The sequence below is a fragment of the Thunnus maccoyii genome, chromosome 2 (genome assembly GCF_910596095.1).
Source record: "Thunnus maccoyii chromosome 2, fThuMac1.1, whole genome shotgun sequence".
In the NCBI taxonomy this organism is placed as follows: Eukaryota; Metazoa; Chordata; class Actinopteri; order Scombriformes; family Scombridae; genus Thunnus; species Thunnus maccoyii.
In genome coordinates, this window is record NC_056534.1 from 24428015 (window position 1) to 24452713 (window position 24699).

Genomic DNA, 24699 nt, shown 5'->3' on the forward strand with positions numbered 1-24699 from the left:
TTATTACTGACTTTGTTTGTCACACTCCAAATCTCAGCTATTCACTTGGTGAGTGTATACTGACCCAACTGTCAAGAGTTAAGTTGCATTGTGGGTAATGTATACACCAAAGAAGAAGAATGAGTGGAATAAAAACAACAATATCTGTCTGACTCTGCTGCATTGATTTTGATCCTTTCTTTTTTTTATTGCCCATTATGTGCCTGAAAATGTTATAGGAGTGCAATGCTAAATGAACCGAATTGGTAACATACCTTTCAACTCACACTCGGCCCAACAATAACCCCTAAAAGGACACAAAAATCAACACCTTTTAACACGTCATTTGTTCCTTTTGGGATATTTAGGACTTACGTCATGATCTGGTTTTCAGCCCCAGCCTCCACCAAAACGCCGTCCACGAACAGAGGAACTGAGGAAAAGCTGTGCTGGATCCACTGCCTCCCCTCATCAAAGCTGACCCTGTGTATGTGTGTCAGAACGCATTCCCATCACAAACCCAGCAACAGCAATGGCACAGAAACAGACACTCTCTATTAGAGCCTGGTCATAGGGGAGGGTTTAGGTGAGGATCAGAATGACTGGCTTGTCTAAACAGACGAGTCTAAGACTACGTCCACACCAATACGTTTTCATTTTGAAGCATTTTAAAACAAAAACGATCTCTGTCCAAACAAGCGTTTTAGAGCCGTTTCAGAAATAATCTCCATCCATACTAACACGCCTGAAAACACATATCACATGACCATTCATGTACAGTGGGCATGAGCGACTGGACACAGGAATTGCTGCAAATTGCCCGAATAATAGCTTGCCTATAGTAGCATTATAAAATGCAGAATTTAACTGCACAACAGCTGCTAGCAGAGACAACAAGAAACACCTGTAATTCGTTATCCATGTTGAATTAACCATTGGTAGTCAAGACTGATGTGTTTTTTTCTGGAAAAGTGTCACCGAATAGAGGCGTGAGGAATCAGGGAAGGACACGTCGTGACTGATGAGACCCAATCAGGAAGCGAACGTGGGTGTCTGTGTTATCATTTTCAAAAGTCACCATTTCTGCCCGTCCAGACTAAAACATGGTGTTTTCAAAAGTCTCCATTTTAGAGGTTCAAAAAAGCCAGAATAGTGTGTAAACATAGCAAAAGTTATGCGTTTTAAAACAAAAACGGGTTAGTGCGGATGTAGCCTCAGAGCTTCTGTAGCTTGAGGTAAATATCAAAAGCCTCAGCATTAAAGGGATATTTAAGAGACAATCTGTCTGGTTATCAAAGCAAAGATGCACAAAGCTGCTTTCAGAGCACATGAAGAGAGGGAATGTTTTGGTGTCAAAAAGAAAAAGAGCCACGTCACGGGTCCGGAGTAAAGTTGACATGGGTGAAAAAAACAAGACCAGAATAGAACTTTTTCATGTTCAGCTACAAAACTGCAAAAAAAAAAAAAAAAAAACTGGACAGCTTTCATCATTGGGGCCTGGACTCTATTGATTCTGACAGCTTATCAACATTGGTGCAGAAGTGACAACAACTAGGAGTACCTGAGTGTGACATGGGTAGAAACACTGCTGAGGCCTGTGCTTGGAGAAAGAAAATCCTCCCATACCGCCTCTAAAAACCCCCCACTGCCTTCATTTGGCTAAAAGCACTGACAACAGAAAAAGCGTTGACATGCACCTATTATGAGATTCAGGTCGGGGAAGTGTTTAACTTTACACTAGCTGAGAAAGCAATACTGTTCAGTAGCTGCTGTACAGAGGCCATGTAGATACACAGGCTTCTTTCTTTCTGTTATTTTTTTTCTCCTCCTCTACCATCACACTTAAATTGGTTGGGAGACAAAAACCCAGCAGGCTACACTTCACTGGCTCTAAAACTAATTTCAAAATTGTTGCAAAAGCGACTGGAGAACAGATCTGGTCTCACTTGGATTAGCCTGCACTGAGGCAAAGCGTAGGCATCCGATTTGGCAAGAAGAAGGCAACATGTTAATGAAAACACTAAAAGGGGGGGGCTCAGACTGGCTGGCTGTTAATGATAAGTGGCTTGAAAAAAAATCTCTCAAATTAGATTGCCTATGACTTTTCTGCAGGAGCCACAGTCAAAGTGCATCGCTAAATGGATCAAGTGTCACATATAATATATACATGCTCTTTTTTTTGGTGCATAAGGGTTGAATTAACCTAAAAAAAAATAGCTGTAGGAAATAGGAAAAGTAATTTAAGACAAGTGTCCAAAAAAGTTATCTAAATGGACATACCACAAGTGTCTGGTTGGCACAGATGGCTGTTTCACAGCAACAAGGGCTCCTCCTTTATCCAGAAACCACACGTTGTGCTCCTCTTCAAAAATCTGAACAGACATATGCATACATTCAGCCTCACAGGGAAATAAAAATGTAACAAAAAACTACTTTCATCATTTACAGGAAGTTCTGAGATGAGGAATTTGGTAAACCCCACCTCCAAACAGCTATTGTCCAATCATAGCTTAGCGACCAATGATTTCTCAACATGCAGGAGCTCTAATAAGACAGCAATGCTCTGTACACAAAGAGTTTGGAGGGTGATGCCTTTTCTTACTCGAGGACAAATTTGTTAGGAAAGAATTAAACCTCATGTTTATCTTCTCTAACATTAGCTTACAAATGTCAGGATGTCTGATTATGTTGTTTACTTCTACTAAGTGGTAAATCTGCTACTGGTATTATTGTAAACTGCATGTGTGCCATGCTGTAGTTGAAAGCTTGACATGCATAGCAACAGTTATTAAATGTTTTTTTAGGATAAGACATGACACCCTAACACAATATTACATTTGGAAAGCCATTAGCTATTCTGTCAACATTTCACACTGTTGTACAAATCTGTCAGCTGGCTTGATCTCTGTGTGTAGCTCACCTGTCTCCAGCTATTGCCAGCATCAGATGATATGAACATGCCAACATTGTTGTAAGACAGCTCTGCTCCAATATTTCCTGCAGTGAAAATGCCAACAGAATATATGACATAACATAACTGCAATGAGATCACACAGATAAAGGACCATATGTGTTTTAAATACATGCTGCCAACCACACAATCCACATCTGTGATTAATTTATTCCTCTGGCTTGAGCCCCAGATCAGCTTGCTGTCTCTCGATTCATGTGAATTATACAAAGAAGACCCAAAGTTAATTCCTATGGATGCCTGCATCATTTAGACAATATAATGTGAGATGTGGAGGAGGAAGGCAGGTGCCTCCTTCACTCTGGCAGTTTGCAGTGTTACAACACAATGCCTCCAAAGCTTTTTTTCCTGTGAGTGTGCAGCGAGTGAACTGGCTTCTTCTGTTGATCTGCTCTACTATCTTGGCCACGACTCAGTAAATAGGCATGTGTTTGATCTGGATGGTGTTTGTCATGTTGGTGAGATGATCTCTGCACCAGCTGATGTCTTAAAAGGCGCAGCAGGCAAAGTGAATCACAGTGCCAAAGCAAAAGCTTGGCCAGTAATACACACACACAGGCCCACACAGACATACTGTGCAAGCATGGCAGCGGAGATGTATGTTTATTCAGCATTCTCACAAACCGAAGACAATACAGACAGATCCAAAGTCAAACACACACTCACGCATGAACGTACACACACACAGAGCAAAAAGGCAGACTTTTTTCTGCTGACACCGCCACTGGTACTTACACATCTATTTTGTCCTCATCTTTCTTGCTTCAACTCTCTTACACTTGCAGGCACACTGACACATCACAACACAAACTGTTGCTTTTTCTCAAGCATGCATAACTGGCTACATGTCCTCAAAACAAGTGGATATTTTTGATTGAAATAAATAAAAATGTGATCCACAACAATAAGTTTGCCTGTAGAAGAGGTTTAGATCTTGCCCAGTGTAGCTAAAAGTCCCCCTCCACTCAAAAATCTGTTTTTCTTCTTGTTTCCTTAGTTGGATGTTTGAGCTTCACTGTGTAGAATGATGGATGTGCAGGGTTTGATGCTAGAAAGCTGTTTTCACAAATGAAATTGGAAAGTTTTTCTGTGCTCATTGAAAATCAGATTTTTAGGGAAATGACTTTATAGTAAAGTAGGAGACATCTTGTGTCCAGCACTTACACTTTTGAAATGGACAATATTTGCATATTCATAGTTTCTGCAATTTTCATGAGGCATTAAGAGTAGATGTAATTTTAAGGATTTAAAAGTGGTAATCCTACTTTTTTTTATGCAGAAAAACCATATCAGACACATTATCATCCAGCAGAGTATTTTATATGTCTTACTACATGTTGAGAGTGGGGGATGAGGCAGAAGCTTAAGTAAGAGGGCATGGAGGTGTCACTTCAGTGTTGCATTCACTCACAGTACAGCCCTACATCCAAAATACCTTTCTTTTACCATTTGATATGTACTTCATTTTGCAAGCTGAGGCCAGACAGTGTAATCATTTTTAAAAAGAAAAAAAAATTGTGGAGTAGAAATATGTTATATTTATCAATACTGTGTGGTTTTACAATACACAACTTCTCACCTGTGGCAACTATGACCCCTGGTGCAGAGCTCTTGGTAGAGATTGTTCCTGACAAGTAAGGGTTCTCTGACATTCGCAGTTGGAGATGAAGTGAACAGAAAGGCTGAAGAAGAGGAAGAACAGCTGAACTGCATGCTTACATGGAGGAAAAAAATAGGTTGACACAGATACAAAATACTGTACATTCATCCAGAAAAATTCTATGTGAAAACCATCTCTTAGTTAAGCCAGAAATCATTTTGAAAGAGAGCACACTTTGTTTCTTATGTTAGACCATATTTACTGTAAATATGATATAAATCAATCTTTTTCTCACTGTGCATCAGGGTATTTAGCTACCAGGTAATGACAGGGGAGAGGAAATGTGAATAATTTATTTGAAAATGATAGGGTCAGAACAAAATGCTAGAACAAAAACAAACCATCAAAACACGAGCCAGATTCATTAGTCTTCCATAGAGAACCAACTGTGCCTTCATAAGTTTTGCTAATTGCATTTAATCTGTCATTAATACAAAGAGCGATGGAATTTGCATTAAAAGTGTGAAGCCAAGTCTCCGGGGCATGCACACAACAGAAGACAATTACATTTGTTCACAGAGCAGAAAAAAACGTGTCTGCTTTCATCTCCGCAGCAGACAGCATGTCACTGGTGTAAGGACATCAAGGGCAGTGGGACTGAACAGGGTAATCAAAAGGAATCTGCGGCAGTAATTAAAATGTCACATGAATGTGCAATCACAGTGAACCGGTAAGCCACACCACACAGCTCCAAAATCACCTCTTAAACCGTGTGAAGTCCTCTTAATGTCTCAAACATGATTCCTCCTAACAGTCAGCCTATTAGTTTTAGTTGCAGGGAGGCTGTCTAATGAGGAAGCTGACAACATCAGCAAATACAGTGTATCTGGATCTGCCAAGGTAGCACCTTATCTGACTTATTTTAAAACCACAACTTCCACTTCCATAAGCATATTCAAATAACACTAGCATGAAATATACATAAACATCATTATCGTCATTAAACAAAGTTTATGCCATTGTATGATCCCAGTGCTGTAAATTGAGAAACTAAAGTATAATATATATGTTTTTAACTTATTTTTTTCTAAATCAGTCTCTTTCAGTTATGCAGTATCCATCAAAGCATTTTCTGTTTGGTACAGTGACGTTTGGGTGGTGAAAAGTCTCTGTGGTTTGTGTACATTATCCTCTAGTATTACACTTGCTTGAGGATGCTGAAAAAAAACCCAATAAAGTGTTCTTAAAACAAAGACTTCAGCTATAAATGTTAATAAGTTATTAATAAAACCTAATGAGCTAAAGATAAGCAGGTGTGTGACTGGAAGTTCGCTTGTTCAATCCCAGAACTGGCAGATTAAATCTGGCTGGGAAGACTTGAGCTTCTCTCAACACCACCACCTAAGTGCCTTCGAGTAACCCAAACTGCACAGGTGGAGCTGCTCAGTAGCAAACACATCAGAGTGTTTGCACTGGGAAGCTTCCAGGTGTGACTGTACACCCCTGGACTAGCTGAGCAGTCTACTACTAAAACCAGTAGTTAGCGATGTGGGCAGTTACTAACTACTCATGCGTAATATAATTTTAGTCAACATCACTTGATTTACAGTAGCTTATATGAAAAACACCAATGTCTGTATATATTTACATACAATAGGTTCCACTACATTCATTCAGGTGTGGAGTAACGACAATCCCCATGTATCATATTGGCTTATTTATCACTATTTACCAGCACATTGTTACTGCAGGAGCCCAGCTGCTTTCTTAGCCAATCAATTTGCTGCAGTAATATTGATAATTTGTTAGACTACTGATGGTACTAACACACCACTTCCTATGATTGTTTCACAATAAATACATTGGAATATTGGGGCAGTTGTATGCCTTTACTGTGAAACAATCACAGGAAATGTTGACAATGCTAGCGAGGAGCACTGGTTTCGACCTTAGACATTTTTCAGCAAGATAGTTTGAAAGATTGCATGGATGAAATGGGTCATTATCTGGTAAATAATGGTAGAAGCAGACAAAAAACAGCAAGAAAGAACAAGAACACCCATCCGCTGTTCTTAAGAATAGCCACAAAGATCTATAAAGCATTGGTAAATTATTTAGTAACCACAAATAAAGCCATTAATTCCAGCTTATGAACTCTTTATAAAGGGTGCTTTATTACAAAGTGATACGACTCATTCAGAAATTCTGTATCCCAGTTTTGCTTCACACAGTTGTGCATGGCATATTTACATCTAATTGTAAACATAAACACAAAAATCTTTTGAGCTATAGTAAATATACAGTGTCTTACCAGTATGCAGTGGATGTCGTTTCCATCCAGGTCAGTAGCAGGGGCCTGCAGGAGCCTCCAGTCCCGGCCTTTATTGTAGGTGATGAAGGTCTTCACCTGGTTGTCTTGCCTCTTGTTAGCGATCAACATGCCTTTAATTCCTGCCACCTGATGGACACAGACACACAGGTTGAATCTAATCTTAAACCATTAATGCAAACCAGCAGGGAGCGGTTTACATCTCTCCAATGCCTCCATAGCAGTTTGGTTTTCAGTTGCAGATAACATAGCATACCTAATACTCTCATCAGAAACGGCATTTTGTGTATTGAGGCAGAAATCTTCTCAACACAAGCTCAGTAGGGCATGCTTATCCTTTCTTGCTGTGTCTGACAGTCTGGCAGACACCACCAGCAGAGTTGGCTGCATTTTCTTATATCAATCTAAGTGCTATCTGTAATTATATCCTAACACGTCTCAACAATGCAGACAGTACAAAATGATGGTCATTGAGAAGTGACACCTTGTCTGTTTTCTCACAGTGAACACACGTACACAGACACACATAGCACCAGCCAGTTGTTTCCCAGGGATTAGACACATCCCTCAACCAAACGGAGGCGTGACATGCAATGGAAAGGACAGAGTCACTCCAAATGGTTGCCATAGTGAGGAGCTCCAGTTGGATATGTTCCCTCCCTGAAGGGGCATGTCTGTATAAGTGGCACTAATAGGCAGCACATTTGACATTGTCATAGAAACATGGTGCTCAGGATGGATGCAGCTAACGAGGGTCCTCCAGTCCTTATCTAACCCCACCTGTCAATCACTGCAGTAATTATTTATTGCCTCCACCTCCTCTACCATTCGTGCACACAAACACACACACACACACACACACACACACAACTGCACGCAAACAAGGAGAGGCATGCGTTCCCACAAACATACTTTTCTCTTTATCCATCACTCACAGCATCCACTCTCTTGGCGACAGAGTGAAGGACGCAGATGTAGAATTCTCTTCTACAGCACAGATGACTCTCAGCAGTGTAGCATTAAAGGGATACACAAACATTTTGGGGGATTTACTTGTTTGCTGCTTTTATGCGCAAGGAGTTCAAGCAGTTCTGCTATTTGCTGCATGCCAAGTGAGTGAAAACGAAAAAGAGAATAAAGCATGAAGATTGTGCTGCAGCATGTCTGGAGGAAAGACATTGAACATCCTGCTGGTTTCAATAATGTCTTACCTTCGGCAAAGCATATCTCAGTAATGTGAGTCATAACTTTGACTACGATGTACAAGTGGCGAACAGTGCAAAATCTTATATTTGATCTCTTAACACTTTTTTCACACAGCCCATTCTGAGGCAGTGGACATTGCCTTTGGAACTTTTGTGAATCTACTACAATTGACTCTGAACAAACATTTCTATTTGCTGATACTGTATTCAGCACAGGACACTGTTGACTTAGTTCTTCTATAATACAATAGGGAATTCTTAAATAACACGGGGAGGGGGGGGGGGGGGGGGTGGATTTGACTGGTCAGCATTTACTGCTCATGGCATCTCTATGCATGATCCTATTTTTGCATTTCAGACCCAAAACGTCCTGTACACTTATTATATTTCACAATAACTTGGACTAATATTTATTTTCATTATCATTTCCACCTTTGTGTGGAATCGAACTATTCACTGTATCACTGTATTGATTTGGCAAGTGTTTTTAATGTATTGACCCTTTTTATTAATTAAACAAATATCTACTTGAGAGCTTGAGATTGAGAGCTTGAGAACATTTGTTTCCTCTTTAAAATCATATTTTTTTCTGTCAGAAGAATACCAGTGGGTTATAAGGGATTCCTGGAGCCCTACACTGAATGACATCTTCAATTTGTCCAAAATTCAAAGAGATTCAATATACAATCTAAATACAATCTCAAACAAAACCACAGCTGTGATGTTTTACATTTTTGTTTGATATATTTTTTAACAATTAATTGATTTTAAAAATTGTTCTTTTTTTAAATTTATTCATTTGTTAATCAAACTAATTAATTATTCAGCTACTCATTTCATCACTACTTTGTCCTTAAATCTGCATTTCTTTATTTTTCAGTCACTCCGTGGCAGCAGAACAAGCTATAAACACAACGCTTACATATTATCACCTTATAAAGTTGTTAAGGTGAACTTGTTAGCAGACAGTTGCCTATTTACACATACAGTAGACACTGAACAATGTTGACATTCATTTTGAGCTGACATATGGCAAATCTAAGTCAAACATTCACTCTTCTTTTAGCTCTCTTTCAGTCTGCCATATCCTGAAGCAAATACTTGGCTCAGTAGCTGCTAAATGCTAGAGACTAGCTGGTGAACAGAGTGGACTATGGCCACGTGTTAATTTGAAAATCTTTCATAGATTAAAACATGGCTGCCAATCTGAAAAGGCTGCTTTTCATTGAAGATGAACTGTCTTTATTGAACAGCAGGGAACAGCCAATTATTTAATGTGAAGCAATTTAGCTTTCCACAGAATATTATATGGCTCATTTGTTGAATCACAGCGTGTTGGAAGGAAAACAAACATGAAGGGCCACATCCTCATGAGTGTCAGCATCATCTAGATCATCTATTACTTTCCACCTACAACAATCCACTCCATGTCTTCAATCAGTCATTCAGAGCTGTTTATAGCGATGCGAGAGAGAGATAAATGATTTCTGATACAGTGAACCCAAGCTAATCAGAGTGATAATTGTCGGAGAGCCATCTGCTAAACCACCTTCCAGACTGAAGGGAAGTTTAGCGGATGATGTCGACAAAAAACTAGTTTGCACAACAAAAGCTCATGATTACAGAAATTGCTCTTATGCAATCCGATTGACAATAAAATAATTCCTCTAATTTAGAAGGTAATTGTGCAATTTTCTGTGTGGAAATAGCATAATTGATTTTAGGAAGGAGGATGCAAAGCAAATGGAGGCCCTCAGGGAAGAAACCTGACTTCTAAGTGGAAGAACAAAACAACTTTCACATACTTTGCTGTCCCCCCTCTGGTCTGACTGGAGCTGTGTCCTCTCTGTGGAACATTAGGTCTGTGAAGTGCAGTTTGTCAAGGCCTAGCAGCAATAAATGGGATGAGTTCCATAGCATATATCTTCCCTTGTGTAATGGGTCTGATTTATCAGAGACAGCAGTGTATCATCTATCTCTTGTTTAGGCTCAGATCAGGAACGGAGCTGTGACCGTATGACAAATGCAATTAAAACGCCTTATCATCTAGTGCTGCATGGTGAAATGCCTAAACTACTGCTGCATGGTAATAGGAGCTGCACACTCACACACACACACAAACTCAGACCCACACACACACCACATACTGTGCAGGAGAAGTAATGGCATTGTTAATTACCACAGCGCTGCCACTGCTGCTGGCCAATATCTCACTTCCTTCACTCTCTCAGTCACACCTGCCAGCGTAGGAGTGATAAACTTGGTTCACCAGGGAGTGGAGAAGATGGGAATTTTACTTTCCTGCTATGAATGATAACGCAAACACATACAGTAGCTAGCCAGTAAGCTAACAAGGTCATTATAAGTCCAGAGGTGCATGGCAGTGAGCTCCATTAAGTATGCTCTTTACACTGTGTATGTCTGCTGTCAGAGAGATAGAGGACCACTGGCTGTAATGCAAACTTATCTATACTGTATAAGACAAGTAACGGCAAGACCGTGTGAGCATTATATACATTGGGGTCTATGAGTCTAAGACTACTAGTCAAGATACTGCTATTTTGCATTCATTTTGAATGTAATACTGTTTTTTTTTCATTACAAATGATAATATCAGCTTATTAATTTGAGTGAAAAGTTGAATCTTTGGAAAATCTACATGAATTTTTGGAATATCTTACTATTTGGTCCCCCTTTTGCCTTAATGACAGCATTATGACATTATGACAGCACAGGGTGTGAATCTTTGGGACAAAGATTGTTTTTCTAACGATTCTATTCCATTCTGATTCTTGGTATCCCATCTGCTTCAGAATCGATTGTCAGTTCAAAACTCGATTAAATGAATAGAAAAGGAGGCACTGTTCTCAGTCTCTTGCTCCTGTATACTGTGTACCATTGAAACCATTGACTGGTGTCCTTATTCCACTGAAATAGAATATGAAACTTAACTGGCAATTAAGATAAATGGCAGAGTTTTTATTTTAAAAAGTTGAATGCATTAATTAATGAATAAATCTCATCTCCTTAAATACACTTTTCTGTTACTGCCATAAATCTCAAACTTGGATTCATCAGTAAATAGGACTTTTTTCCATTTCTTAGCTCACCCTAAGTGTTTGGCCTTGTTTCCCCTCTTGAGAAGTGGTTTAGAAACTGCTACTTGTCCTCTGAGACCACTACAAGACAGTCTTATTTTGACAGTACTTTTGCTGATTGGAGTCTTGCATTCTTTATTTAGCAAATTCTGTATCTGTGATGAAGTTGCTTTTCTATCTCTCAGGGAATTAAGCTTGATGTATTGATCTTCTGATGGTGTGGTCAATTTTCGTCTGCCTGATCTTGCTTTGGATACAACTGACCCAGTTTCTGCAAAGCATTTTAGAGCTCCATGCACCGCCCCTGTAGAAACCTTTAGTCTAGCTATGATTTTATGCTGAGAAAGCCTATCTTTGCTTAGAATAACAATTTGATTGAATTGAATTTTGGTTAATTTTGCTTTTCAACCAACACCCATTTTACAAAAAGTTGTGATGTAGTTTTCGTTTGTGAGAGCTGTCCAGCAGAGCTAGCTTGTCTGCCCTGGTTAGCTTGACTTTTAGCTCATCCTTCTTCACCTCAAAGCGTTTTCAATGTGTTTAGTCATAGTAACTCTTGATGGCATAATGTACTGGGGCTTGAGGTACTGAACTAGCTCTTTCAATTACTCGCCCTCTACCACACTGATTGGCAGCATATCTGTCTCAATTATTCGGGCCACCAAATGAGTGATGGCAGACCGTAGGATTAGCATGCTAGGCTAACAGTCTGTCAGCTGTGTGACTTTATATCCACACCATGAAGTCTTTCAGAGCACACAAGCACTGTAAACACACCTGTCATCTGCCCAGCACAGCACTGTTAAATTGGAGACACTGCAGCTACACTTTATTTTTAGAGAGTCTATGGGCTACACACAGCACAGCTATGCTATGCGCCATGCAGGGTGGTAAAATGGATCTGTCACATCTCTGTGTATCTGCAGGTTGGTGATCCTGTCATTGTCAGATCCTCTGTCTGAGACACTTTGGTCAGTAAAGATGTGTATTTAAAACTTATGGGGCTGCGGGGCTGTGCTCACTCTCAGTCCTGCAACGTACCAAAATTTGGCACCCATTGATCTAACGTGAATAGCATTAAGTCATGGGTTCAGTATCAAACCTATGCAAATTAACCTATAGACCAGCATGCGTAACTGGTCAAAAATATTCTCGGCGGTTATCTGATTAACGGTTAACTGTTGACATCTCTAGTCCTAAACCGATCATAACTGAAAATATTGGCCTGTGTCACTCTTACATTGCCTTGCTTGTAAAACTTTCATGTCAGATTTTGTTGTTGTCCATTGTTGCATTAAAGTGGTCCTCCAGTGATTTAATATTGCACTTCCATAAAGCTGGTGGACTCAAGGGACAGACTAAAAACACAATGTTCAAAAAAGATATCCTGACCTTTAGTCCCTATTATGGGTCAAAAATGCTGGATCCTACACTTCCTATAATGCAAATCATTTTCACCAGACCCTTTGTGCCTGGTACACACCACTAAAGATGTGCAGAGGGCCCAGTATTTGTATTTGTATCTGTATTTGTTGAGGCAGCAAAATTATTTGTATTTGTATTCGAATAAAAGTGGAAAGAGGCTTAAAAATCCCTTTTTTTTTTTTTTTAAGCTTATATAATTTTAGAAAATTAAAGATGAAAATTAAAGTGATGTCCAAATTAAGAAATATGCGTCATGAAGCAGGTGGATGTGACTCCCCTCATTGAGACCTGCTGATAGATGTAACAGCAGAGCAGAGGAGAGAGACTGAGATAGCGACTATAACTGACCTGCTCGCTGGTATTTGACATGTTTTTTTTTTTCTTCCCAAAAACAAATAATTTTAAAAATAATTGTGTGAGACAAATATTCATAAAAACCCCACTAGTTGTGCTTTGCCGAATAATGTATTTGTATTCGGGCACACCCCGACACACAACATCTTTCAAACTCCATACCCACAGTTTGAAGAGGAGGCTTTCCGTTAAAAATGTGTAGTCTGATGACATCATCAGGGTTATTTTCTCAGAACAGTCAAAGCTCCTTTAGAGACACAGAATACATTATACAACTGATTTCACATGCTGTGTACCACTAATGACAAGAACCTGATCTCAATGTGTAAAATTGGTGGACCCCTTTAAAATACCTTATATAAATAATAAGTACTCTAATGGTAAACACATGCTCTTTTCTCATTCCAAGTAAAATAAGGGCTGTATTTAAAATAAAATATATAACAGAGAGCTTTTGAAAAAATGTGCATCCTAAAATAAAGTGGATCGATCATATTAGGCTCTTAGATAATTTATTTTCTGTGCCTTCAGTTTGGATTTGAGTGGATATGTTTGCTCGAAAGATTTGTGCTGTCTCATAGTGGTGCTTCACAGTGGTCTCATTTGAGACATATTGGTTTTGAATTGCCTGTGGGTCTGTCCATTCTTGATTAAAAGCTCTGTTTTCGCTGTCTGTTTTTCTCTTTTTAGAGCACGTCATGTGAAATTACTTCTCTGACTCGCGTATTCTCCAACTGTAGACTCTCGTCTCATCTCTCCCCTGTGTGTGTGTGTGTGTATCTCACTCACTGACTCCAGTCGCAATGTATATCATAATACACAGATTTGATTGGCTAAGTAGCATCATTTGACATGATTTACAATGCATGCAATTGGTCTGTGAGTTTCCTCGGCCGCTAAACCAGTTACAGTGAACTCACACTCGACACTGCACTTCCTTGGGTCCCCAGCAATACACCCACCAAGTGTTAAGTAGATTGGAGGAACGGTTGTCAAGAAAAGCGAAGAACAGACAGACATACAGACAGAGACTATCAATAGTTGTTGGATGACCAATTTCATCAGGTGCCTACCTCGTACAGGTCCAGCATCTGGTTCCCCCCGGTTCCCCTCGTGGTCTTGACATTTTCCATGGCCAAGGTGAAGTAGATCCCTCTGGTGTCAGACAGGTAGAGGTTATAGGTGTCGTTCTGGTTCCACTCCTGCACCGCTGCAAATACCTGCTTCTCATCAGTGCTGACAATGTGTAAATCCTATCAGGGAGCACGGAGAGATTAAGAGGAGTTATGACTGGAGGCGGAGAGGTGAAGGATTAGAACATGCTGACCCTGTGGGACTGGTCATGAGATCAATGCTGTGGTGTGAATATAAATGGTTGATGACATATTGTAAGGTATAGCACACTCAGGTGTTCACTCTCAATGTAGTACTAGAGGTAAGAGTATGACTTACCTGTAGGGCAGTAAGCCAATTTTTAATTGAAAACAAACTTTTGACATGCCTGTGGCTTAATGTATCTACATAAATTTCACCGTTGTGACAGTATCAAATTCAAAGGTTTTTCAGGAATATGGAAATACCTAATTCACTATATCACATTCTGAAATTAAAACAGATTTCTATGAGTCATAGAAAGTAAAAAGTAAAAATACTTGTCCGGTTAATTTTGCTGCATCTTACCTTCGGCAGGGAATATTTAGGCAGTTTGATTTGGATGAATGAGTCTCTCTTGTAGGATACGTAATAAGTGGCTCGTCCTGATGTAGGAACCTACAACACATAAATCTCACTTAGTTGCATACACTGAAATTTGGTTTAATTCTAGCTTAAATTTAGCAACATTATTCTTCTCTTTGATTTTTTAGCACTGCTGTGATGGAGCTCTGCAGGTGAACAAATGCAGAGAACACCTTGTATGAAGGCCTCAGGTGTACCTCATCACTGAAACTAGATCATATTTCCTCCAATCAATTAAAGTTGTGGGAGCACATCAATCTCTCATTTTTTTTGTCCTGGTGGCTTTCAAGGTGCTGCTGGATACACAGGGTATCCAGGGGCTTTTGTTTTGTTTTGTTTTTTTCTTTTTTGGCCATTTATAGTGATCTCCTGGCTTGCATTCAGAGGATGCCCTCTCTCGGTGTTAATGCACTTGGTGGTTTCAAAGTGGACTTTGGTAAATATCTCGTAGGACAATCAATACTCTCATTATTCTTTGTCAAGAGAAATCTTTAAGTTACCTAGCCAAGCCTCATCTGCTGTCCAGGAAAAAAAAAAAAAAAGTTGTCCTTAATGGTCTAGACCCTTTGCAAACACTCCAAGCTGTTAGTTGTTAGCTTATGCAGCAAGAAAACAGGGCTGCTCGGTGTTGGAGAATTGTCATTAGCCTTGAGGCCACGGAAGCTGCACTTTGTACACAGACACACACATAGAGACACACTGAGCAAAGTGAGACTGCAGCTTCATAACCTACTTGCTTTCCCGTCCTATCAATAACAACATGAAATTCATTAGAGGAAAACCATCAAATCAAACTTGTGGCTCTCGGTTGAAGAGAAGTGATATTACGCAGTATTAATGTGGTATGACAGGGCCAATTCTTTTACTGATCTTGTCAGTGCTCTGAATGGCTCAGAAGAGAGAAAACAAGCTGTGAGAGGAAATATAGCGGGCTAGCAGTGAGCACTGCAGAACAGTCCCACATGCAATCGAGTGAAGGAGCAGGAGATCGATGGCCAGGTAACCAGAGGCGGTTTGAACTTTAAGAGGAATTGGTATGATTGATTTTTTTCCCATCCCTTTCAGGGTCTTTCGTCTGTGACGCATACGTGTTAAAATGTGGAGGTGCTTGAATTGAAGGGGAGGTTTAGGTTGAGTACTTGTGAGTTTACTTGAAAGACTTCAGAGAGGTCAAACAGGATTGAAGGATCTTTGGAGAACAACTCTATTTCTTTGTCTAATGTGCTGCCAAGTCAGTGAGGGTTCTGGTCCCTGTAGGTAACTCAGGTAAGTAGGTTTCTGAAAAATTACTTTTCTCTACTGAATTTTAGTGGGATCAAACAGCAGGAAGCAATATTAACACTACAACTTAAAATAATACAAATAATTTCTGAATTTTTAATAGTATCACTTATTATCTTCTTAAAATATACTTTTAATAACTCAAAGATAAAAGTACATTTAGTGCAGTAGGATTATCCAGGGTTACACGGTTTGCACAGGCTGATGTCAGAATGTGTGATGTTTGCTATGTTGTTGGAGAGGTGAGGGGATCAGGATGTGGAGGATTTTATAAACGTCAGTTGTAGTGTCAGGGAAGGTTTTTAGAGGACAGAGGTCATCTACTCTCTAGGGCAAGAGTACTATATAAGTTTAGAAGCACTTTTGTTCTGAAAATAGTGAATTTTATCAGATGATTGCAAAAAGAGGTGCCAGTAGATGCATACTGGCCTTTGCAACAAGATAAACTTTTAAGAGGTGAAGATGTACTCACAAAACGTAACCAGATACTTTTTTCCCCTAAATGCAGGTGCTGAAATCACCTTAAACAGACATCAAGCATCACAACCGTTTTTGAGGTAAATTTGAATAAAATTGGTGTTGTTGTGGACTAACTATGTAATTATTCTGACTTGTCCTGTTGACTTTTCAATGTATGAAACCTCATTTACACAGTGTCAAAGTAAATAATATTCACACTGTAGAGGAAATTAAAATGCAAGCCATAAATTTTATCTGTGTTATTTGGAATTCACATTATGTACCATTTCAGATTTTTCTGTGGCACAAATCATGATTGATATGACACACTGGGCAGTGGCTAGGATGAATATTAAAACTAGTCTACTGAAAACAAAGCACAAATTTTCAGTTGAGGTTTAAGTACAATCATTTTTAATATTTTTTTCTGTTCTAAGCAACATTATGTAAGAGGGATTGTGTGGAGCCTCTGCATAGAAAACAGATCTCCATGATGACAGCAGAATTGGAAATATTAAGATACTACAGAAGCAACGACCCCAAGAGGACCTAAAATTACACGTGAACTGAACTAATTTTATATGAATATTCAGTCAAAGGATTCTGTGTGACCGGATCAGGTGATCGGGTCTTGCATAGAGCCAAACTCACTCAATGCCCAACTCAGTTGTGAGCAGCTATTAGGTCATTATTTAGATTTTCTGGCCAAGACATTAAGCCTGTATTGTTAAGTCTCACCATTCATCAAGTCCCATACACGATAATCTACCTGTCCAACACAAAACAGCAGTGAGCCAACGGAAATATATGGCTAGTAAATAAATCAAGTGTCTACGCTAGCAAGCTAAAGTCTGAACATATTTTTCTGAGGAGCTAGCAGAACAAACCCAAGATAGAAAGTGACTGGATAGCAGAAGGTGACCAAAAAAATTATTTCAAAAGGATGCTCGTGTTGTTCTGTATCTGCTGGATCTGCAAGTAGGCCCCTGTTTGCTAACAGGTTAGCCAAAACTAAATAAAGCTGGATCGTAGGTTATTTTTTGTGAGTTTGTTTAATCTTTCTGCCAGAAAGCAATCAAAAGTAGCTAATGAAGCTTAGAAAATGAATATGCAACATAATAGGTCATTGTAACACCAATTAAAATTCACATTTCATACAAAATAGCTAAGTTGGTCATAGTGACTCCTCAGTATACTGTATAACACGCATTATGTCAGGATTGATAATGTCTAGCATTATCCATCATGTTGGATGTTTGTTTATGTGAAAGTTCCTTAAAATCGAATATATTATCATTATTATTATCATGTCCCAGGTTGCAAGTGGGCCTCACTGTTTAAAGACCTACTTGTATGAATATGTAGTCATCTTGAACCACCAAAGAGCTGATGTCGATGTATCCAGGGAATGGGTAGTTCCTGTTAGCTTCTGTGCACATCTGAGCTCTGCATGTGACATACTGCACACCTGTTACATTGGAAGACATACAGGAAATGTGAGAGGTTTGTAACTACCGATGTTAGTATGCTTCTTATGTTAATATATAGAGCTGTAGCAATACCTTATCTGTTACAAGTGATACATTTAGGTCTGTGTATGGTAACAGTTTTTTCTCAGTTGTACACATAATTAAAGTAATGCTCTAAAAGATATTTATGTGACTTGCTTGAAGTGTGTAGGGTTATATTCCACCCATCCATGTAGTCTGACATTTTCCCTGACTAATTGCCTCTCTTTTTTATTGTGATTTTTTCTTATCATGTGTAGATATCACAAACAAGCATCTCCACCTGTCAATCATACAACCGTTACATGAGAAAAAAAAAACAATGCTTATATCTCAGAGAGACGCAACTCCGACATCACAAGCTGGCATAAACAGTTCCACCTTTGTCATGTATGGAAGGCCTTGGTAGTATTGCCATTCAGAGTTATGGAGCTGACATTCAGAAAGTGAAAGGGAAGAGAAGAAAGGCCATATTAATCAGGAATCATGCACTGGGTTTATTGGTGGGGCGAGCCAGCACTGTTTCCCTGGGGACGCTTTCTATATTCTGGGAGGAATTCATTCCTATAGAGATCTATTCATTACTTCTCTTTGATGTGTATATGTGTGCAAGAGAGACTCACTTCCATCTGGTGTGTGAGCCTCCATGTGGACCAGATCTGGCTCCTTGTCTAGGCCTGAGACAGACCTGCGAAAGAATGACAGACCTTAGAAGAATACATAAGCATAATGACAAGGAATAGAAAGGGATGTAAAAGAAAAAAAGAAGAAAAGAAGACCAAAGAGTTGTCTGTGCAACGAAAGGGATGGATGAGGGAACTGCAAAAATAAGGGAGAAGGCTCTAGCAGAGGCATTGTGTTCCAGTTATTTCCAGTTCTTTAACTTGGTAAAAAATAGAAGAATACAGGAAAGTTTCCACCCTAGTTTAAATGCCACATTATGCCATCCCAACAACTCTACGATAGGTCCCCTCCAGCAAAATTCAACAATACAAAGAAATACAAATATAGTTTCCCCATCATTGGTTGGGTGGTACAGGGTCATCACACTCTGCGACTGTAAGTATCTCAGTAAAATCTTGCTTTCTTGTTCATTTCACTGCTTGTGGATTAGACTGGATGGATGCAGCTTTCCCATTGTGGTGATATTTCATATCCCTTGGAGGCTGATGAAGCCATTGTCTAAATGCAGCCAACTGGAGGCCTGCCTTGCCATAGCTACAGGGCCATCCAGTGTTTAGATGTCCTTGAAGGGGCTTTGGCAGTGAAGGGCAAGCCGACGATGGATTGTGCACATTATTTAGGATTATGCTACAGTGGCATGGAAGCAACTCCAGATTTATACAAGTTACCGTGGATATAGCCAACGGCAATCCCGGGCACACCCCAGTCATCTCAGAGAGAGAGAGAGAGAGGAGCAATGAGCTGGAATAGATCTGCGCCTACGTTTGTGATGAGTGTGCACTTTTAGACATAGTAGGTACACTGCAGGGGGAGTGAGCAGCAGACGTGACTGGATGAGAAGCGACAGGGACGTCCCGGATCCATTATTAGTCATAGCTCCTTGTACTGTATGTATGCTTCTGTATCTGCATGTGTGCATCTGTAGAAAACCTCCCCCCTCCTTCTACTGCTGATGTAAAAATAACAATTTAACATTTATGTGCAATATGTCTGATATGAGCAGGGCGTGTATGAGAAATGAAGTGGAATGCCACATGCCCTCAGATTCTGCATGCAAAGTGTGTTCTGAAGGAGGGGATAAATCTCTGCGTGATTGTATCAAGGGTAGAAAATGCGCAGAATTTTAGCAGCAACCACCTTGTTCCAAGTCGTCAATATCAATATCACTTGTTCAGTCACGCAGAACACAAGCAACAGTTTCTGCATTTCAAAACTTTGGTGAAGAGGAATGGAACAGAAGGAGAAATGACTCACCAGTAGAATCTGTTTGGCGTGACGTGTTCGTGGATGAGCTGCCATTTTCTTCCAAAGTCCATCGAGCTGTACAGCTGCAGAGATAAGAGGAGAAAGTCTTGTTAGCAAGATAAATGCATATTTCTACATTGGTCCGGCTTCTAATTAGACTGGCTGATTTAAAAGTTGTAACGGTGACAAGCGAGCTTGAGACATGGCCTGATAATTCCAGGCAGAAGGTTAGTCTGGGGCTATAAAGCATTATCGGGAGATAGGCTGACATAGCACTGAACTGCTATCATCATTACCAACTGCCTATTGGAGCTAACATATTGTCACAGATATAAGCATCTCTATCCCCTCTCCCCTTACAAATGAGAGCTATAGGTTTAGAGAAAGCACGTTACAGGATTAATAGCATGCACCTGAAATAGATATGAAATGAATGTGGTCACTTTAAGCTTGATCAGCAAAAAAAATCAGTTTGATTCATTAGGTTTTAGACTGTTGTCGTATTAAAAACAAATGTTGGACACAGAGCCGCAGCAACCAATCAAAACCTGCAGAATGAGCTAACATGAATGCGAGGAATGATATATAGCTAAGTTGACATGTAGGTGTACAGCATGAAGCCAGTGGCCCAATTTCAATGTACTAATTACATTTTCTGGTGCTCGGGCAAACAATTAATAACCCGTGTATTTCCCAACGCTGTATTGATTGATGTTGTAGAAACAGCTCTTTACATCTTGCTGCGTCTGTGCATTGTTATTTCCTTCCCGTGTGGTGAGTCCGTGGCCCCAGTTGAGCTCTACGTTAATGTTCCTACTCGTTGCCTTTTATCACAGCAAATCTGACACTTACTCTGATAAAAGGATACAAATTTGTCACCCACTGCAAATTTATTTGTCAGCTTTGCAAGGGCAAATCTATCTAGTTATGCCAGCAGGTGTGTTTTCCATAAACAAACTATAATACCAGTGTTCTAAAACATGTACAGCAACAGTGCCAGACAAACGCTGACTGCAGTATTAATCTGCTTCTAATTTGAAGATGGCGTGATTGTTTGGATATCACATACGGCATGGATGTCAAACACTATCTTATAATCATTCCATCATATAATCAGCACTTGGAGGCCACGTGACTGTTTGAAGTGCTTGACAATGACAAGCAATGGCAGGAGACCAAAGCATTCATCTTAGTGTCCCCTGCATGGTGGTGGGAATGGATCCAGTGTTAGCTGGGAGCAAACATTTGTCTAAACCTTTATGAAGTTGAGCAGAGTCTAATATACCATAACCATAGGCATCTATTCTGTAGAAATGTTGATTTCTGATTCTTCCAACTTTAGGAAAGAAAGGTGCCCCACTGGAGCCTTTGGGTCGGTATAACAAACAGGCAGGGTCCCTCATCACTTTGGACAGTGACATATGATGCCAGCGGGCAGGCTCAGCCTCTCCTCTCTCCATTCATCAGTTCAATGACATCTTAAATTTTAAAGCTTCTGAGCTGTCACAAAGTAAGCTTCATAGTTTCCCACTCACTTCGATAAATCAAAAGCACAGCCAGCCAGCTGCCATGCCACCAGTGGAGTCGGTGACAGCCGAAGAAGGACTGAAACTCAAATGGTGATTGAGGAATTGCAGAGAGCATGTTAAGTCATCTATTCATGGTGATGGTGGATTTAGAAAACATTTGGTTGCTCTGACCTCATTAGGTTGCAGGTGGGTATTAAGCTGAAGGTGCTGTAGATTTAGAGGTCTACAAATAATGTTTCGTGGGGTAACAAGGGGACCAGTATTAACTTACTGGCTCCATATGCTATTGCTCAAAGTAACAAATTAAATATTGTTGGCAAAACTTTATCCACAACCAAAGCAAGAAAACTTAATAATAAGTCAACTTTGAAAACTATATAGAAAGGTATTATAATTTTCATAAACTAATAAAAACATAACAATAATGTAAAAGATGAATGAATTGATTAATCTGATGACTGCTTTAATGCAAAGTCTCATTCAATGCATCTGCAGAATCATATAGTAAAACTGTATATTTTCCACCTCCCCACAATATCTGTTGATTTGGCTGCAATTAACCATTGCACTAAGAAGCAGCAATGTTAGCTAATGTTACGGGTTCTTGGAAGGAAAAAGTAACATATTTATGGACTAAATTAACAATACCACATTATTAGACAAGAAGAGACTACACGAGAACCATGAAGGCCCTGTTAACACCTGCGTCTTGAGTGACCACTTGTGATCAGATCTCACTTCCCCGCTATATATGCAAATAAATATGTAAGCTACATCATTTCAGCTTCAAAGACTAATTTAATCCAAAGCTGTGTTCAGCTTGTTTGATTGCAGGATAAACAAATGCACAACGCATTGTGTGCCCTCTCACGAAGATCAAATGCCCGTCCTATTGATTTGATTGATTTGCTCAAGCACTGAAGATATATATATATATATATATATATATATATGTAATAAATATAGGGTTATATACTTCGATCTCTCCACAGCTGTGCACATTTCCACATGAGGCACGGCGGCGTAACTTCATTGATTATTTAAATCTCTCGACACACCAACAGGATCGGTCAGGATCTAACGTGAATGTTCTGCGTTCTTCTACACCTACAAAAGGTCAGCAGTTACACACATAGTCAAGGTTCATACACTGAAATTGTTTAAAGCAGCCATCCTCCTGAGAAATCTTGAGCTCATTATGTTGAACAGCGCGGCAAAATTAAAAGATGTAGTTATCAACCTGACAGGACAGAGGAAACGAGTTGTTTTCTGGTTTTGATTTAATTTCTATTCCAACTGCAGATTTGAAGAGGAAAACGAGTTAGGGGAAAAATGGGGAAAAAAACAGGAAGTGGATTTGTTTTTTTTTTAATTCACTTGAAAAACGGAAAAGCAAAATAATGCTTTTTTATCCTGTTATCAAACAAGTAGAACACAGCTTTGGACAGAAGATACATGGAGTGGGAGGCAGCAATGTAGTGCCTAGTGTGCTGGAAATAGAGGACGTTAGTTGAGTAGGTGGTCCTTTAATGTGGCCCAGGACACATTCGCATGAACACTGCTAGAAGAGTGTGGCCACATGCAGCCCAGACCTCCTCCGAATGTGGCCTGAGTGATTAGTTGTCAATGTGTTCTCAGTGCGTCTTGGGTGTGTTCAAACCCGTACTTAGGGCTGTCCACTTGTGATTGGATCACCTGAAAACTGAAACCAACAAAAATCAAATGACTAAAATGTGACTTAAACTATTGTATATTTTTGTCAAAAGTCTAAGACTAAAATTTGATCAAAATTAGGTGTCAAATTAACACTGATTGCAACAGTTCTCAGAAGAATAATGGTAGTTGCATATGCCATACTACAGTGTGATTATTTCTTATGTATGCCTTTTTTAGGCATACATGCAAAATATGCTGCCAAAGCTCCTGTATAAAAACAAAAACACCCAGGGGTCGAAGAGGCCGTTTCACAGTGTGACTAAGCTTCTTTATCTCAGGAGTAATTCATGTTAATGGAGATACAGTGAAAGGCACTCAAACACTGTTTACACATAAGGTGTCAAAGCCAAAAAGAATGTCTCACTCTGTGGTATAGATCAGAGTTAAGGCCTTGGAGGGCCATATCTCACAAGAAATTAATTCCAGGCAGCACCAGTTTTATCACATTTAGCCATTAAACAATTTAAAGTTCACTGCAGGCATATAGGCATAATAAGCAGGTTTTGTTTCAGTACTCTTAGCTTAGGAATTACACGGAGGTATTGGATTTCACTGTTTACATATGGGGAATAAATCTTAAGGTTTATGTATTGGTCTACATGTGTTTTTCCTCTTGTAGGCTTGACTTGTGCTTTACAGGAAACAAATCTACACGGGGAGGTGAGGTAAAACAAACACAGGCGGAACCTAAATGAGAGATGAATTGATTCAAACTCTGTTCTCTCACAGGAGAGCTTACATATCAACCATTGAAAAATGAATTTCATGAAGCCTTTTCATGACTTTTTTTTCCCTCTCTTGGAGGTGTGCAGGGAATGCTTTGGGGAAATTCACATTATTCCATTTGCTGTTGCTATCCAACTATTTAAAGCCTGGTGTAAGTGCACTTTTGCTCAAGATGAAATATGAATCAGAATAAATGATGAATGACTGTGCTACAGCGGCTGTCTTCCCATGAAATCAATTAAAAAAAGGAGTCTTAGTGATGATGGTGCAAAGACATGTCCCCTGTGAACACAACAACGTGGGTTTTCAATGTTCCAGGCAAGGCCAACCTGCTCCCACATGCACAAAAGAAAACTGACCCTGCTGCTCGTTTTCTGATACAAATGAGCAGAAGCTACTTGTTAGCAGTGAAGCTGCAGTACCATCTACTAAATCTACTGATCCTCAGTCACAGACAGAGATCATAATCATGTATTTGCTTAACTCTCACTGTGAGCTATAAAAAGCCTGCAGACAGAGACAACCCATTTTTCTCACAGCGCATGATAAAATGTGTTGGACTTCTGCAACTAGTGACAGGTGGCCTGTGCAGGACTGTTTTTTCCAACTCCACAACCGTTCATTCCCACAGGATTTACGACCATTACCAGATGCACCATGCTACTCCCGCCTGAACTTGCAGACATACCGATCACTACGGCCTGCAACAATGCTCTCAATTGAAAGTCTGTCTGCTCCATTTTGCAATGACAATAAGACATTATGGATTTTACTGGAGGCAGTGGGAACTAAAAGTGGATAAAAAAATGTGGGGCTTGCGCCCATGTGTCTCCCATTGTTTATGTTGTTTCCC

The 24699-nt window shown here is 39.7% G+C and overlaps 1 protein-coding gene across 1 annotated transcript in view; it reads right to left on the reverse strand.

Annotated features, from left to right (window-relative positions):
- The window catches only part of sorcs3 (sortilin related VPS10 domain containing receptor 3), a 204857-nt gene that overhangs the window by 39186 nt on the left and 140972 nt on the right, over nucleotides 1–24699 (reverse strand). The window contains exons 5-14 of the mRNA XM_042396082.1: nucleotides 19885–19958; nucleotides 18570–18634; nucleotides 17788–17906; nucleotides 14642–14731; nucleotides 14035–14214; nucleotides 6862–7008; nucleotides 4530–4632; nucleotides 2900–2976; nucleotides 2260–2351; nucleotides 355–462 (exon numbers count right to left, since the gene is read on the reverse strand). Coding sequence (XP_042252016.1) covers nucleotides 355–462; nucleotides 2260–2351; nucleotides 2900–2976; nucleotides 4530–4632; nucleotides 6862–7008; nucleotides 14035–14214; nucleotides 14642–14731; nucleotides 17788–17906; nucleotides 18570–18634; nucleotides 19885–19958 — 1055 coding nt within the window. The remainder of the gene's footprint in view (nucleotides 1–354; nucleotides 463–2259; nucleotides 2352–2899; nucleotides 2977–4529; nucleotides 4633–6861; nucleotides 7009–14034; nucleotides 14215–14641; nucleotides 14732–17787; nucleotides 17907–18569; nucleotides 18635–19884; nucleotides 19959–24699) is intronic.